This window comes from Corylus avellana, chromosome 1 (assembly GCF_965113065.1).
Source record: "Corylus avellana chromosome 1, dhCorAvel1.hap1.2, whole genome shotgun sequence".
Taxonomy (NCBI): domain Eukaryota; kingdom Viridiplantae; phylum Streptophyta; class Magnoliopsida; order Fagales; family Betulaceae; genus Corylus; species Corylus avellana.
Window position 1 is genome coordinate 773531 of NC_142490.1, and position 15178 is coordinate 788708.

The 15178-nt window shown below is 37.0% G+C and overlaps 2 protein-coding genes across 2 annotated transcripts; both read right to left on the reverse strand.

Annotated features, from left to right (window-relative positions):
• Positions 1-1513: 1513 nt before the first annotated feature.
• On the reverse strand, positions 1514-5383 carry LOC132171120 (RNA-binding (RRM/RBD/RNP motifs) family protein). Its single transcript, XM_059582349.2, has 8 exons — positions 5275-5383; positions 5163-5182; positions 3688-3846; positions 3523-3546; positions 3275-3374; positions 2913-3062; positions 2200-2269; positions 1514-2055 (listed from the first exon to the last, which is right to left on the reverse strand). Exons 1-8 carry the CDS (start codon positions 5275-5277, stop codon positions 1835-1837), a joined length of 747 nt encoding a protein of 248 aa, XP_059438332.2. The 5' UTR covers positions 5278-5383; the 3' UTR covers positions 1514-1834.
• Positions 5384-6263: 880 nt separating this feature from the next.
• On the reverse strand, positions 6264-14477 carry LOC132170269 (phospholipase D delta). The gene is made up of 10 exons (XM_059581186.2): positions 13531-14477; positions 12488-12604; positions 11688-11882; positions 10402-10710; positions 10188-10256; positions 9874-10021; positions 9218-9366; positions 8693-8845; positions 7483-7683; positions 6264-6837 (listed from the first exon to the last, which is right to left on the reverse strand). Exons 1-10 carry the CDS (start codon positions 14470-14472, stop codon positions 6541-6543), a joined length of 2580 nt encoding a protein of 859 aa, XP_059437169.2. The 5' UTR covers positions 14473-14477; the 3' UTR covers positions 6264-6540.
• Between the last annotated feature and the right edge of the window lie 701 nt (positions 14478-15178).

The following is a 15178-nucleotide window of genomic DNA, read 5'->3' on the forward strand; positions in this document are numbered from 1 at the left end:
TTGTTAGATAAAAATGTGATATATAGTATTAGATAAAAATGTGGGAGAAGACTCCAAAAAAGAAATGTTGCAGGATTGGCGTTTTGTGATGTTTTTGAAGGTATTATAGCACGTTGGACTAGACGTAATAAGGTGCTGCATGGGGGGGGAGGGGATTTTACTTATCATAACCGTCTTGTTTAAGAAACGGAGGCCTCCCTGTTGCAGTTTGTGCAAGCTCAGGGAAAAAATTCCAATGATCCAGGAAATGAGATACCTGTAACGTGGAAAACTCCTCCTTTTGGGAAGTAGAAGGTTAATTGGGATGTGGCTATAAATTCATCTAAGAGAATATTGGGTGTTGGAATAATAGTGAGGGATCACATGGGTGTAGCTTCAAGTAAGACCATCCATTCTGTGCAGGAACTGGTTGTGGTGGAAGCAATGAGAGCCTTACTTGCGGATGAGTTCAGTAAGGACTTGAGCATCCAGGACATAGATTTTAAAGGTGACTCAATACAAGTGGTTCATGCAATATGAGATTCTGGTATTCAATAGAGCACTTATGGGCAAATAATGAGAGACACGAGATTGGTTCTCAATTTGCTGAGGAGTTGGATTATTAGTCATGTGAAGAGAGCAGCCAATTCGGTGGCTCATAAACTTGCACAGGTAGCTTTGATAAATATCGTTAATAAGATTTGGATGGAAGAAGTCCCAACGTGTATTTTTGATATTGTTACTCTATAGCAACTTGCTCTTCATATTTAGAGTCTTTGGGCTCTAGATGTTTTCTCATTTTATGTGAAATGAAAGCAATTTTTTTTTTTTTTTTTTCTAAAATTAAAAAAAAAACAAAAAAGTGAATTTTTTGGAAAACACATTATGTTACTCTAGGAAAAGCTATTCATCTAATTTTTTAGATAAATAATTATTCCTCTTTGTAGGAGAATAGTTATTCTCAAGAATTGTGTGCAACTAAATAATAAAAATAACTATTTCATAAGAATAGTCATTTCATTTTAGGGGTTTGTTTTGTATACCAAATTTACCTTAAGCCCTCAAGGAATAACTTTTCCCCTAGAATGAGAAATATATGCACTCTTTAAAAATATCTCCAAAAAACCATTCATCATTTTGGTCATTCGCATTGATGGACGGTTCTAACCACCCCCCAACTTGTCATATAGATTTGGTGGTTTGACTACCATCACGCAGAGGTTGGGGATGACATCGACTAGGTGTTATTCCTATGTTATTTTATAAGTATTTTAAAAATTTTAGTTAATATCAAGTCCATACCAGTATAAAAAAAAAAAATTGTCACTCTTATGCTGTCATCAAATGAATAAATATAATTAGTCATTCCGTTATTCCCAAATAATCATCATTCCAATATACCAAACATACCTCATAAGTTGGTTTTAGGCGTCTTCAATATAGTAAGGCTCAGGGCTAAGCAACACTGCACTCTTACAACGTGATCTAGAATTATCGATCTATATATATTGTTTAAAGAAAAATGCTTGAAAAATAAAAATAAAAACCCATATTTCCGATATTTCCAATTTATGCAGCAATGTAGATTGTTTTGGGTTAAACCATACAAATCAAGTCATCAATTAAAAACAACAAACCTACTATTTGAGAGGAAATGACTTCAACAAGGGTTCAGCGGAAAACACAACTACTGCAGATTATAACGAGATCCAAAACAAGGAAAAGACCACATGCCTTCCAACCAAACATGAGCATCTGCCTATGTTCAGTGCAAACCAAAGATCATTACAATACCATAACTAGTTCACAAACTTCCAAGTCTCCCTTCCACAGAGGACGCCAAAACCTAAAAGCATCATCTAGAACCACGAGCATATTTCCTTTCTGGGCTAGGAGAATAAGGAACCGACCTGGACCTGTCCCTTCTTGATCTTCCACCATGGGGTGGTGAGTGTCTTGGAGAATAATCACGACCCCCTCGATACGGCGAGCGCCTTGGAGATCTACGATACCCATAGTCATCACGTCCACGATATCTACCACGGTCACCATGGTCGCCACGGTCGCCACGAGGGCCTTTCACCAATGCAACAATCAAATTGGAGTGAATATTGTTAACATGCCTCTAAAACCACTAAATAAGTAGGTCCATTTTATGCTTATGGGAAAAGGCGAGAGAGAATAAATCCATGTTTACAAATAAATACTTATTAAACTTACCATAGTCTCTGGTATTTTTCAGCCCAAGATAGTGTCCTGGTGTAGGAGTTCTTGCTCGTTTCCTCCGTGACTGAAAGATAAATAGATCACCTCAATTCTTTGAAGTTCCATGATGCAAATTAAACTTCAACAAATCACACATCACATAAAATATGTCTTCTTCTTCTTCTTCTTTTTTTTTTTTTTTTTTTTTTTTTTTTTCGATAAGTATCACATAAAATAGGACTTAACTATGAGACATCATTTTTACATATTGTAGTCTATAAAAAATAGTTTTTTTTTTTAAATAAAAAATAAAAACCTTCATTAAGAAAACTGGCTACCAAAGAAAGCACAGGACATCCAGGTATACATCACTAGTCTCCATGAAATGAATGTCAGGTATGAGATACCATAAAAGCCTGATTAGAAAGTGGTTGATAATGTCCGTTGATTAGTTGAGAGTTGAAAGTGAATGCTGAGGTTGTATAGTTGTTGGACAATATAGTTGCTATGTTAAGTTGATCAGACGCATTTGATAAGCTGTTTAAGCTTGCCACTGATCAAGCTGTTTCACTAAAGTTGACATGGATGAACTCATCATCTTTGATTGATTGCTGCCAACATAGATGACGCAATGTGTTCTGAATATAACCAGAAAACCTCCACGTCAAGAAGAAAGAAAACTAATCAAATTTGCCAGTTGCTTACCACTTAAAGAACAATCACATTACCTTTTCTACAGTTATATAACGACCTTCAAGAACTGATTGGTTGAGATATTTAACACAACGGTTGGCATCATCAACATTTTCCATCGTAACAAAAGCAAAACCACGTGAGATACGCGTACGAGGCTCCACCACAAGAAAACAGGAAGCTACCTGAAATTTGGGGAGGAAAAAGTAAGCAATGACTATAGATGAAAAATTACATTATGGTCAAGTTTGGTACTGTAACAAGCTTACAAGCAGATGCAGAGAATAGATTTAGAGAACTTCCATCAATTAACCAGGAGTATTTACGGTAACAAGATAAAAATTAAGGGGTAACTGACTAACTGCCATGAACTTTTGACTACAAATAAGAAACCAACCTTTCCCTCCTTAGAGAAGTGCTCTTCAAGGTCCCTCTCTGTGACCCTTTGGGAGAGGCCAGTTACATAAAGGGTATCCCCAGGGTTTACAATCTCAGTCCTGCCACGTTTTCAAAAAATTAGACCTCCATGTAAAGAAAGCAAGCATAAGCATCAGGATTTGACATGGAAGAAAGACTTGCATAAGAATCATGTTAGAAGCAGAAATACTAATAAAATATATAAATAAAACAAATATTAGAACCTACCTGCCATGACTTCTGGACCTCGACCTAAACCAGAAACACCAGCCACCCATGAAGAACAGACACAAACACACAAGTATCAAAGTTAGACATGACAGAGGCTACATAAAAATATTATTTTTACAAGCCTGACATACTAATGAGAACATAGCTGGAGTGACAACAAACCTGCCACGACTTCTGGACCGGGATCTGGGCCTTGGCCTGGACCAGGATCTAGATCTGGACCTAGACCTAGGTCTAGACCAAGACCTGGATCTGGATCTGGGTCTAGATCTAGATCGGGACCTGGACTGAGCTCTAATAGGGGAAGGGGACTGTGAATACCTGGTGGATTAGGGCATCAAAATCATGACAAAAGGAATTTAAGAACTTAATAATGCAGGTCCAGTTAAAATATAAGCTTGTTAGAAAAGAGTGATGTACTTATTTCCATGATGCCAATCTTCATAAGATTATACATCCTATATGCCCTACAAACCTCGTGTTATCTATATTGAGTTATTCCCATGTTTATATTCCAAACAGCTCAGACAAAGCCTGCTCCATATCATAATACTTCAACTCCACATTGCCCATTTTGCCCATTTTGCCCATATCTTTTACCCAAGCTTGTAGAAAAAGAGTAATAAAAGACTAAACATTATAAACTTTATGGTCTCTGAATTATGTCACCTTCCAAAGTCAAATCTACATTTAAAATTATACTAAAAATGAAAGATTGAAAATACACCAATAGAAGTGCAAATATTAGAGAGTTCATTGCAAAATTTTGAAACATGCTTGTCATAAAGCTCAAGATTACTAGATGGTTCCTTCCACAAGTCGCAAAGTAGTGCAAACTTATATACTCATCTCAAAACCCTAATTCCCAAGTCACGGGGGCTGGCCCCACAAATTGTTCCTCAACTAATTGGTGGTCTGGCACAAAGTATGTTTGTTAATAGAATTACATCTCTTAAATGCCAATAGATATTATACGCCATATGCACACAAAACCATATTATGGTGCCAGTACACCATGACCACAAATGTTTTCATTCTTGAAAATTAAACTTAACCCCAATGGTTGGCTCAAGTGGTAAATCACCCGGGTACCTTATGAAGTATCAAGTCTAAGGTTCAACCCTCTTTGAGTGCAAACAATTCCTTTGGGCTAAACCCACGGGCAAAAGCCCGAGCTTTCCCTAAACCGTGTGGAGAGAGTAATTTACATGGTGTCCCGACTAGAGCCCCGGTTATCAAAAAAAATTAAACCAAAACTTGGATGGTGGCGCGGAACTAGCAACCCTGTGTATCAAACTAAAATTTCACAATTGGATTGTTTCCTTGCCAAGCATCTAGGACTAAGTTCCCAAAAATAGCATAACGGTTTGGATTTTATGCAAGTTAAACAAGCAGCAGCTTATCAGAGCTCCGAAATTCCAAACACAGCATAAGTGTTCCCAAAATATCACATAAGCTAATCCCTATGAAACCAGACACACATATATCTAGGGTTTCCCCGTGAGTAATTCAAAAACTATAATTCAAGTTCTTAAAATTCATATAACTAGGAACAAGAAAGTCCAATCTGACGAATCCGAAAATCCCTAATGTACCGTGTATGATAACGCAAACTCGGGTAAGATTTTAGGGTTTACCTTTTGCGAGGAGAATCGGCCTGTAACAACAATCAAAACCGTATATGATATCACAAATGGTTGTCAATCAAATAACAATGAAAATGGAACACAGTGAGAGAGAGGAGCTTGCCATTTTCGCCAACAGACGATGAACCCTAGAGGGCAGAAGATCGCATATGTAGGGTTTTGGGAGACTGAGCTTTCACGCGAATCGCAAAGTCGCGGTCTGATTTGTTTCTTTTGGGACTTTGTACGAAATGTAATAATAATATTATATTGGAGGGCCGATACGATACGGTTGATTTCTAGTGGAAAAAGATTTTTTTCTTTTTCTTTTTTAACATGTCCATATAATAAGAAAAAATTGATTTAAACTAATGATCTCCACTTTATTAGGTGTGGTTCTAACTAATTGTGCTACCTATTGAAGACGGTAAAACAAGATGTTCAATTATTGTCAGTCATAATTTATTATTTAAATAAAGGTTTTTTTTAAAAAAAAGAAAAAATTTGAGTTGAAGGAAATTTTTTTAAATTGAATATTGATTTCAAGTTAAATAGAATTGAAAAAAAATAATTCACCTCAGTCTATTAAACATATATACGTTTTAAAATCATTTGCTCTAACATATTGAAAAACAAATGTCAACTCATATTAAAATTGCATATGAAAATCACATAATTTAAAGACCGAGTTAAAATAATTTCCTGCAATCTAATTTAGAAAAAAAAAAAAAAAAAAAAAACTTTATTCTTATTCTTCATCCCTCCCGTATCTCCTTCTGCGGGCCAAAAATGAGAAAAATACTCACCAAAAAATAAAATAAAAATTGGAAAGAGTTAATTTTTATCTTATAAAGGGTATTTTTGTTATTTTAAATAATAGAAAGGGAACATTTGAACCCTAATGACAGATTGAGGGGATATTGCAAAACTTAAAACAGACATTGCAAAAAGAGAACCCAAATCTTATATTTTGCAGACAAAGAGAACCAAAATAGGTAGCATTTATTTTCTCAATTTGTGTTGAGACCATAAGAGGTTAAGAGCTCTGCAGTATTGTTTGTCATTCAAAATTTGAAAACTACGCAGAGCAAATGAAATAACAAATTTTGGAAAGAACAAAAGAAAAGCCACCATTCTCATAATAGCCGGAGAACCTCTCCAAGCGACAAGACACAAATCATACATTTGTACATGAATAAATATTCACAACATTTCAACCTTCTCACCATGTTCGTGCATTTGTATAACATTACAAACATACAGTGAAGGGGGACAGAGAGAGGGTGAGAACAAACTCTGATCCCTTCAGTTGAACAACCTAAAAGGCATGGGAACATGTCACCGCCATTCTTCATTACCAAGCGTGTATGAACACAACAATGGGAGGAGATTATGTAGTTAGAGTATCAGGAAGTTTGATGGAATGAGCTCCAAGTACTCTTCCACCTATGTCTGGGAAATTCTCATATCCGGGCAGGGGGCCGACCATCCCATTGGGATCTACCTTAATAGGATACTTGAGAAGATGGCCCTGCAATGATCTAAAAGTCTCATCTGTATATCTCTTCCAGTTATCTTCGGCAATCTCATTCACTCTCATTACACATTCCAAACTCTCCGGCTCCTTGAAAAGTGTATCCATTGACGCAAGATGCTCAGCCCACAGTGACATTCTGTATCCGTAGACCTGCGCATGCATATATATTTCAAACAACATTACCAACCACATCCAAAGGGACAATGGAATGCTTAAGAGAGAATCTAGGCGATTACTTTTAAGTTTTCATTCACAAGGAACACACTGCAACTTTTCTCTCTGAGTGTTTTACAATGAAAGTCAATTCTTGTTGAACGTGTTATTTACAATGCCACAAGTACAATGTTTACTGTATTAGATCTGATCACCAAAGACAATGGCCAATGCTAATGAAGTGGGAGGCCATACCCTTGACACGGATCTAATCTTTGAGATGCTCAAACACCATGTTCTCTCACTCTACCCCCACTACCCAACCAAAGAAAAGAAAAGAGAGAAGAAGAAGCATCTACTCTTTTTTTTTTTTTGGTTGGGGTCTGATTAGCATCTAATGTAAACTACATGATTTCAGTGTCCGTTTTTTTGTTATTTTTGTCACATCACCAGCCTAAATGCTTTGGCTGCTGACCACCCAAAGAAAGAAAGAGAGAAAACATAGAGCTTCTTTTTTCTTGTTTGGGGGAGGGGGTTGGTGTTAAGCATCTTATGTGAAACACATCATTCTCATTGTTTTCTGTAACATCCTCCAAAGCCCCAAAATGAAAAGTTTGGAAAAACAAGAATAGCTTTACACACCTGACCGTGTGGTTGTTTCTTCCTTGCAGCCCAAGTGTGATGGGGCTGATATGCACCCATAGCTATTTCTGTGTCCTTTGTACCAGCCATGGATCTCTGGTTAATATTGGCAGATCCCAGAATTACATACTCATCATCTACTATCATTCCCTTGGCGTGTACATAAATCATAAACCGTTTAAACTTTTGCGCACTCGAGACCTGAAAGAAAATTTTGATTATGACCAACTCCGGAAGAATTAATTACTTGAAAAATATAAAATGCCATATTTCAGCGACAAGTTGATAACACAGACATAAGGATGTAAGATTTCAAAATTCTGGGAACTTCTGTATCATAGTTCTTTTTTTTAAAAAAAAAATAGTTTAAATATCACACAGAAACATCTGAGCAAAAAAAGTAAAATGGCAAATACTATGACAAAAAAATTCTAAAGCCATTTACAAATAAGTTCTATTGCATGCAATTTAATACCAACAACTAAGAGAAGTTGGACGTAGAGATCAATAAAATGCACCGGCCTTTTTCATTGTCAGAATATTGTAAAAAAAGAAAACTTAGCAATAATTCCGCAATTATTTAGCCCTGTAGAAATAAAATAGAACAAGAACCATTCAACATACTAGTAGAGACCCATGAAAAGGGATAAGTTTTATAAACCTTCATGAAGAAATTAAGATAACCACAGCACCCAATGCAACTAGACAAAATTGCCTCAAGAATTTGCAGGGTTGGAGGCCTGGCCAATCAGAAAAACTAAAGACACCCATCTCCTTTCTGTGCTTTTCAGACTAGAGAATGCCTTCATTGACAGGTGCAAAAGAAAAATAAGAAAGGAGAGTTCTTTGTTAACTGTTCCCTCAGATAAACACATTTAAATTATGTCGGTGATCATCCAGCTGAGAATAGAATTCCACATTTTGCTATAGGCCATATTGGTGTTTCACAGGCACTGCTAACATGTTGATAACAAAGATAATTACAGCATGGTTTTTGTTGATGTTGGATTAATATCTCATAGCTGAAAGTACTGAAAAAAATGTTACGTACACCACATTTAAGATGCAAAAATACTGAAAGTGTATCCACTGTCACAGTGGATGTGACAAATAAAAGAATTTCTTGGCAGTAGAAGTTAAGGATCAACTATTTACTCTATGTCATGATAGTTTCGAACAGCACAAAAGAGATTTTCATTAGAACAATTACCTTATCAGCATTATCACTCAAGCTTTCCTCGGAAAAATCTTCCCGGTTACCAAGACAATAGAAATTGAGGTAATGTTGAGGATCAGAGTTCACAAGCTGCATCACTTTCAGTTCCTTTGCAACTATATCATACATCATTTGCATTGTTTGGCTCTGCGAAGAGGAAATGTGCAGAAGCTAGGTATAAATAATGTTGTTACTGTTGTTATTATCCACATTATACACTTTTTGGACTTAGGTTCCAGAACATCCTAATAACACAACCTAAAACCAAGAACTCACTCTAATGAATAAAATGCACTCTATCCAATTGAATATGATAACTTCTGGAATTGTTATTAGTGAATCCAAACCAATAATTGGCAAGAACAACCTTTTGGTTGCCAAAAGAAAAATACTACTTCATTGTTTCTTCTTGATCTTCATTGTAAGAAAGTAACAGCCATCTTTAGCCATCTTGTTAGTACCAAAATATGAAGCAACATCTCCAGCTAACATAGTTTAGGCATTAGATAACCATATTACCTGCCAAAAGAGAATTTCTTGCATAGCTGCAGAATTTGGATCACCCTCAGGCCACATTGGTATGACAATATACACTGCAAATCTCTCCTTTGCTCTAATTTTACTAGCAATCTTTAATGCCAACTCCATTGGGATTAGATTATCAGCCCCTGCTCATACCATGCAATCCAATAACTTCAGAAAATTTTCGAGCCAACAAACGAGGAAGGTATTTGGTATTTAGAATGTCATTCTTACCCAAATACATAAAAAGAAATTACAAGTCACAGCATACTAAGGGAGAATGCAGATAGAACGATCAAGACTGTCCTCATGGTGGCTAAATTAAGTAGAAATGTAGCAGTGACTAAAAATAAGTTTCAAATCTTGACAATATTTGCATCAATTTTGTGTGGATGAACTAGTAGATGAAATTATTTAAGATAGATAAATTATATGTGTAATCTGATCCACCAAGAAAACAGATTGAACGCAGAAACGTAGAGGCTACTTCTCAAATATGAACTTCTCACATTTTGAGATCTTAGGAATAATACTTTACATAAAAACTCCATTGCAGTGATTCTTCGGTAAAAAGAGAATTTTGGTCCAAGGAATGGAAACAATGTTGTATAGACAACCAAATAAAACAGTGCGGGGAAGATTATGATCTTGACCTGCATATTTATATGATGGCCACGCATATGATGATCCAAGAAAATACTGATTTTCAATATATATGAAATGTTGAGCAGATCTGATCGCCTGGATGTATCCCGTTTGAATGCTTTTATCTATTACCAGATTTTTCGCACAAATAAGGTTCTGCAGTAGAAGAACGTCAATTTGAAATTAGGTAATTATTATATGATGTACAACAAATATAGAGAAGTCAGATCTTGGTCACAACAAAGAGGCAATGAAAATCTTGTCAATGCAAATTGGGGTTTCTATGTAAAGAGAGAAGAAGGTGTATGTAGATCATATATACCTGGGCAAAAGCAGCATCAACTGTTTTGGGAAATCCTTTCAGTGACCCTGAGTCAATGGACCTCAAAATCTGACAAAGCAAAATAAACACACAAGGATTGAATGGAACAATTGAACCAAACGAGGAAATTTTCATAACCCCCAAATAAAAAAAGAAAAGCAAAAGCAAAAGATAAGGGGAGCTTTTACTCAAGAAGAGACTTGCAAAGTCCAACCTGAACATGCCAAATTTCAGGATCATTACTTTTACGGGATATCCATAAGTTGGGATCATCTTGCGGAACACATGTGGTACCATCCTTTGAAGCCCATGGGGGAGGACTTCGTATCCAAGAGATACGATCTATTTTTATTAAGGCATCGTCGTGCCAATGGGAAACCCTTTTGAGACGTAGTCCAAATTCTGTCCATTTCGTTGCTTTCCTCCAACGCTGTTCAAAGTTTATAAGAACATCATATGCAGCAGGCCCATCAACTTTGCAGTGCAAGTCATGCCATGGTTGCCTTGGAGCTTTAGTTCCAGCCTAATTCATACAGAAAACATGGGGAGAAAACAGGGACAGTCAAAAAGAAACAACTGCTACAGCATTATCACCAGTAGAGCAAGAAAATAGAATAGAAAATTAAGCAGGAATGCAGCCTACAAAATCACTGTAATAAAGGAAATTTTGATTTCACACTTGATAAAGTGCACAGCTTACTATGGCAGCATTATGTTAAAACTATGATAAGAAACAAAATTCTTAGTGACATACTAACATGTAAATATGTGACTTTCCCCAAGTGGTACAAACAAAGTTGACAATTGATTATAGAGAAAGACCAGCAATAGGTCTATAACAAAGCCTGAATGCATCTGCATAAAATTTATTCAACCGAAAATTGTATCCCCAGAATGAGGCCTTCAATATATATTGTTGATAAGTCACATGAATACAACTCAAACTTAAGGGCACTTACGAATCAAGTACTAGAGAAAATTGGTAGATGCTGCTTATCAATATTTTCTTTATGAATAAGAGAAAAAACTCATGAATAGCAACTTTCCTTTTGTAGCATCCCTGTATAAATGAGAATGGGAGAACGAAAGGACAGTGACACCGTCACAATCCCACAGAAAACAACCTAGCCAGATTCCCCACATTCTAAAGAAAATGCTAAAGTTGCATTGTATTACAAAGGCCTTATGGTCATAGGACCACATGGAGAACCGCTAGCAACATCATTCCTACCCTGAATTAGTATAAGGCAAACCATTATGGTAGAGAGAGAGAGAGAAAGGGAAAACTGGAGAGAGGGAGGGGGGGTGGTTTGAACGTTGTATTCAGGAATTCTTACTAATCATCTTTTGCTCTAAAGCCATTACAATTATAAAAAGGTACACATGCCCTTGTAACTTAATCACTAAGGTCATAGATACTAGAAAACCCTGAAAATATTTAAATGATGTCTAGATAGTACCTTAAAATATGCTCGGAAGACCATTTAGCTAAAAACTTACAGGAAATGTGGGATTGTGATAATCATCCTCAAATACAGTGTCAAGATCACGAAATAGTCGATGCTCAGGTGTATCATAGCGACCATCACAAAGATCAATCCCTCCTAAAAATGCAGTTATCTTACGATCATTACCACTTGCTTGTGTGTCCACAATAACACATTTTTGATGGTGTGTAAAAAGGGTTCCAACGACCTGTATAGAACCATTACATAAGCAACTCCAGCAAATTGTCCAGCTCAAAAGAAAGCAAATGGTATTATTAAAATCAAATAAACAATAAAACTAATCCTAAAACTAAGCTTTTTTCTTTTTCAAAAACTAAAAATGAAATTTTTTAGAAAAGAGGAGATACCCTTAGTACACGGGATGTATACAAAAAGTTCGCCTAAAGATACTTTCAATATGATTCCAAGCTATTAGATAAAACTAGGATTCCAAACCCACTATCTGTAAATATATGATTAAACCAGCAAACGTAAAATTAATTAAATATGTTCGAAGAGTCATGCTATTTAGTAGACTGTTATATGACTGCTATACAACTTGATGATGTAACAGTTAAAATCAACCATTGTAGAAAAAATAAAAAATTAAGAGCTGATTTTCACTACCATATCATTTCAATTGTATGGCAAACGTATAACAATTTACTAAATAGCATTACTCGTGTTCACAATGGAAGAACACTATTGTAAAAACAATTAAAGAAAAAAAAAAAAAGAATAAGAAAAAAAAAAAAAGAGACAATTGCCCAACTATAGCAGGAAAAATTTACTACACAATGGAATAAAGCTCACCTGCTGCTTGAAATAGCCCATCTTGCTGCTTGCATAGCGAGGTGCCAGCACACAAGTGACAGATGAATGCCTGAAAAACTTCTTGGTCTCTTCATCGTGCGTCTGCATCAGTCCATTCTGCAACCAATGCCACTTCCAGATTACAACTGAAAATTACACATCCCCGGCTAATAGTTTCCACAAAACAAATGCCTGGATTACACAAAGCAAAATATTCATGGCAACATCAATTTCTCCCCAAACACCCACCCAGGGCCCCAATATAATTTGTGTTGTATTATGTAAACAGAAAAACCATTATCTTGAATTGGATAATTCATAAATTACTTCTTTGATAGTAAACAACTCGCAGATACAATGAATTAAGGACAAAATAAGAGTAATTCACAAATGATAAATATTAAAAATGACAAAAGTCTGAACCATTTTAGCATTGTCCTTCCTAATTTGGTTATCTCCCTCATGGATTTGGTTTAGGTGCTCTACAAAAACTATAGCACCTATTTGGGCTAGTTTGTATTTTTTCTAATGATCCAAATTTAATTTCAAGTTTTTCGTAAGAAATATAAAGAGAATAGAATTAATTAAATATGGACTATTGAAAAAAATTATAGGATGTGTTGTAGTTTTTTTTTTTTTTTTTTTTTTTTATGACGAGAAACCCCTCCAAGGTAGGCCCATTTTGTGTATCCACCCCTATCGGATAAACCTCTTACTCATATAAAGTGCCCCTTCCACACTAATCGAATAATACTCCGGCTTCGCCGGCAGACTGGCCTCAATGAATTATCTATGCATTTTTCAAAATAATAAATTTCATGGAATTGTAATACATAATTTAGCAAACAACTTTTGGAGAAAAATTTTTACAAGTGTAGTACTTCTATTTTTTAAAATGCTGCTCACATGTTCTATTAAAAATGCAAGTTCTTGTTTTACTTAAAATTTGAGTAATTATAGGGATTATGAATTCTCTTGTCTTTAATAATTCCATCACTAAATTCTTCAAATTCATACTACGCAATGCAGGTCATAAGACACACCGTTTTGAGCCCGAACTTGTCGTGGGAGGTCTTATCGTCCCAAATTAGCAACAAAACCCGCAGGCCTTCTTCGGACTTGTACTTGAGCAACTCACCGAGCGTCAAGTCCCCACCACGCGGCAACCGGCGCGTGTGCTCCCGAACCAGCTTCACCTTGTGGTAAATCGACCAGCCCACAATGTACACCAAATGGTGAGCCTCCACGATCGCATGGCAAATGTCCTCCCAGCACTTCTCCTGCCGGTAAACCTTTCCTCCGTCCAGTTCGATCTCCGGTAGCGTCCCGTCCCGCACGTGCGCGTCCTGGTACGGTATCACCGAGCAACCTCTCCTCAAAGGGAAGTATGTGTGCCTCACGCCCCGTTGCTCCGGATCGCCAGCTATGCCGTGCCGGTTAGCCGGGGTTTTCTCAAACGGCGTGAACTGCATCTCGAGCAGGAGTTTCGAGCCCGGCTTCGGCGGCTTGCCGGTGGATCCGATGATATCAAACGCGTATGAGATGAGCACGCCGGTGGCGATCTTCTGCGCCGGGATTTTGACGGTGCCGATAAGCTCTGAGCCGAAAATGTCATCATCTTTGACCTCGAATTCCAAATAAGTTACGGGGTGTGCCAGTGGAATATAGAAGCGCTCGTTCCACGTAGGGTTCTGAGAGTTATGCATCACACGTGTGCGCGCCACCGTGGCCTGGGGCACCGAAACTTTGACGTACGGATCGCTGGTGACGATATTGCGGTGGTTGTGAACCTTGCGATCGCCTTCGCGATCACCACCGTCGGATTCTTCTTTGGAGTGTGGGATTTTGATAGTGCCACAGGCGGTGAAGCAGTGGCGGAGGTGCTGTGCCACGATGTCCATGTTAGGCAAGTTTTGGGCCCCGATGATCTTCAGGTCCAGGTCACCGTGGAGGTTGACCTGCGGGTCCGAACCGGACTCGGCCATTTTCGAAGCTGATGTGGGAACGACGGCGGTTCACTCATCACTGTACCAACTGTAATTTATAATAGAACAGCAGAGAATTGGAGTGAAGGGAGAGGAAGGAATACGTGAATGGTGACGAAGGCTTTTGGTGTTTCTTTGCTTTTTGCAAAGATTTGGGATTGGGGATCTCATTTGATTATTATTTGAAAGAATCATTTCTTTTGCAAGGTTCTGAAGATGAAGATATGCTCTCCCTAGAACTCTCTGTTCCACTTTCCCGTATACTTCTTCCTTCTGTTAACCTTTGCTTCTCCGTTCCTGCATCCTCAGTATTCTCCTCACCTCCCTTCAAGACCTACGCTGAGAACCACCATGGCAAATCCCTCTCAAGACCTTGAAAGCATAACGTCCCAAACTGAAGCCCTTGCATGGGATATTGACGCGTCTATCCAACCTGAAACCAACGCAACCATGCCCAGATAAATTGTAATTGCTCTGCACAACATCAGGTATTTAACCTTTACCTGCTATATTACTTTTTCACTTCACACTCTTAACAAATTTTTTATTTGTCTTAAAATATTTTTATTTTTTATTTTTTTATTATATTATTGCCGTTGGGTGAAAAGAAAAAAATAAAAAAATAATAAACAAAAAAAAAAGATAAATAATATTTTATTTATCTAGTGTGCTATAAAAAAATTACTGTAACAATGTAACTATTCTA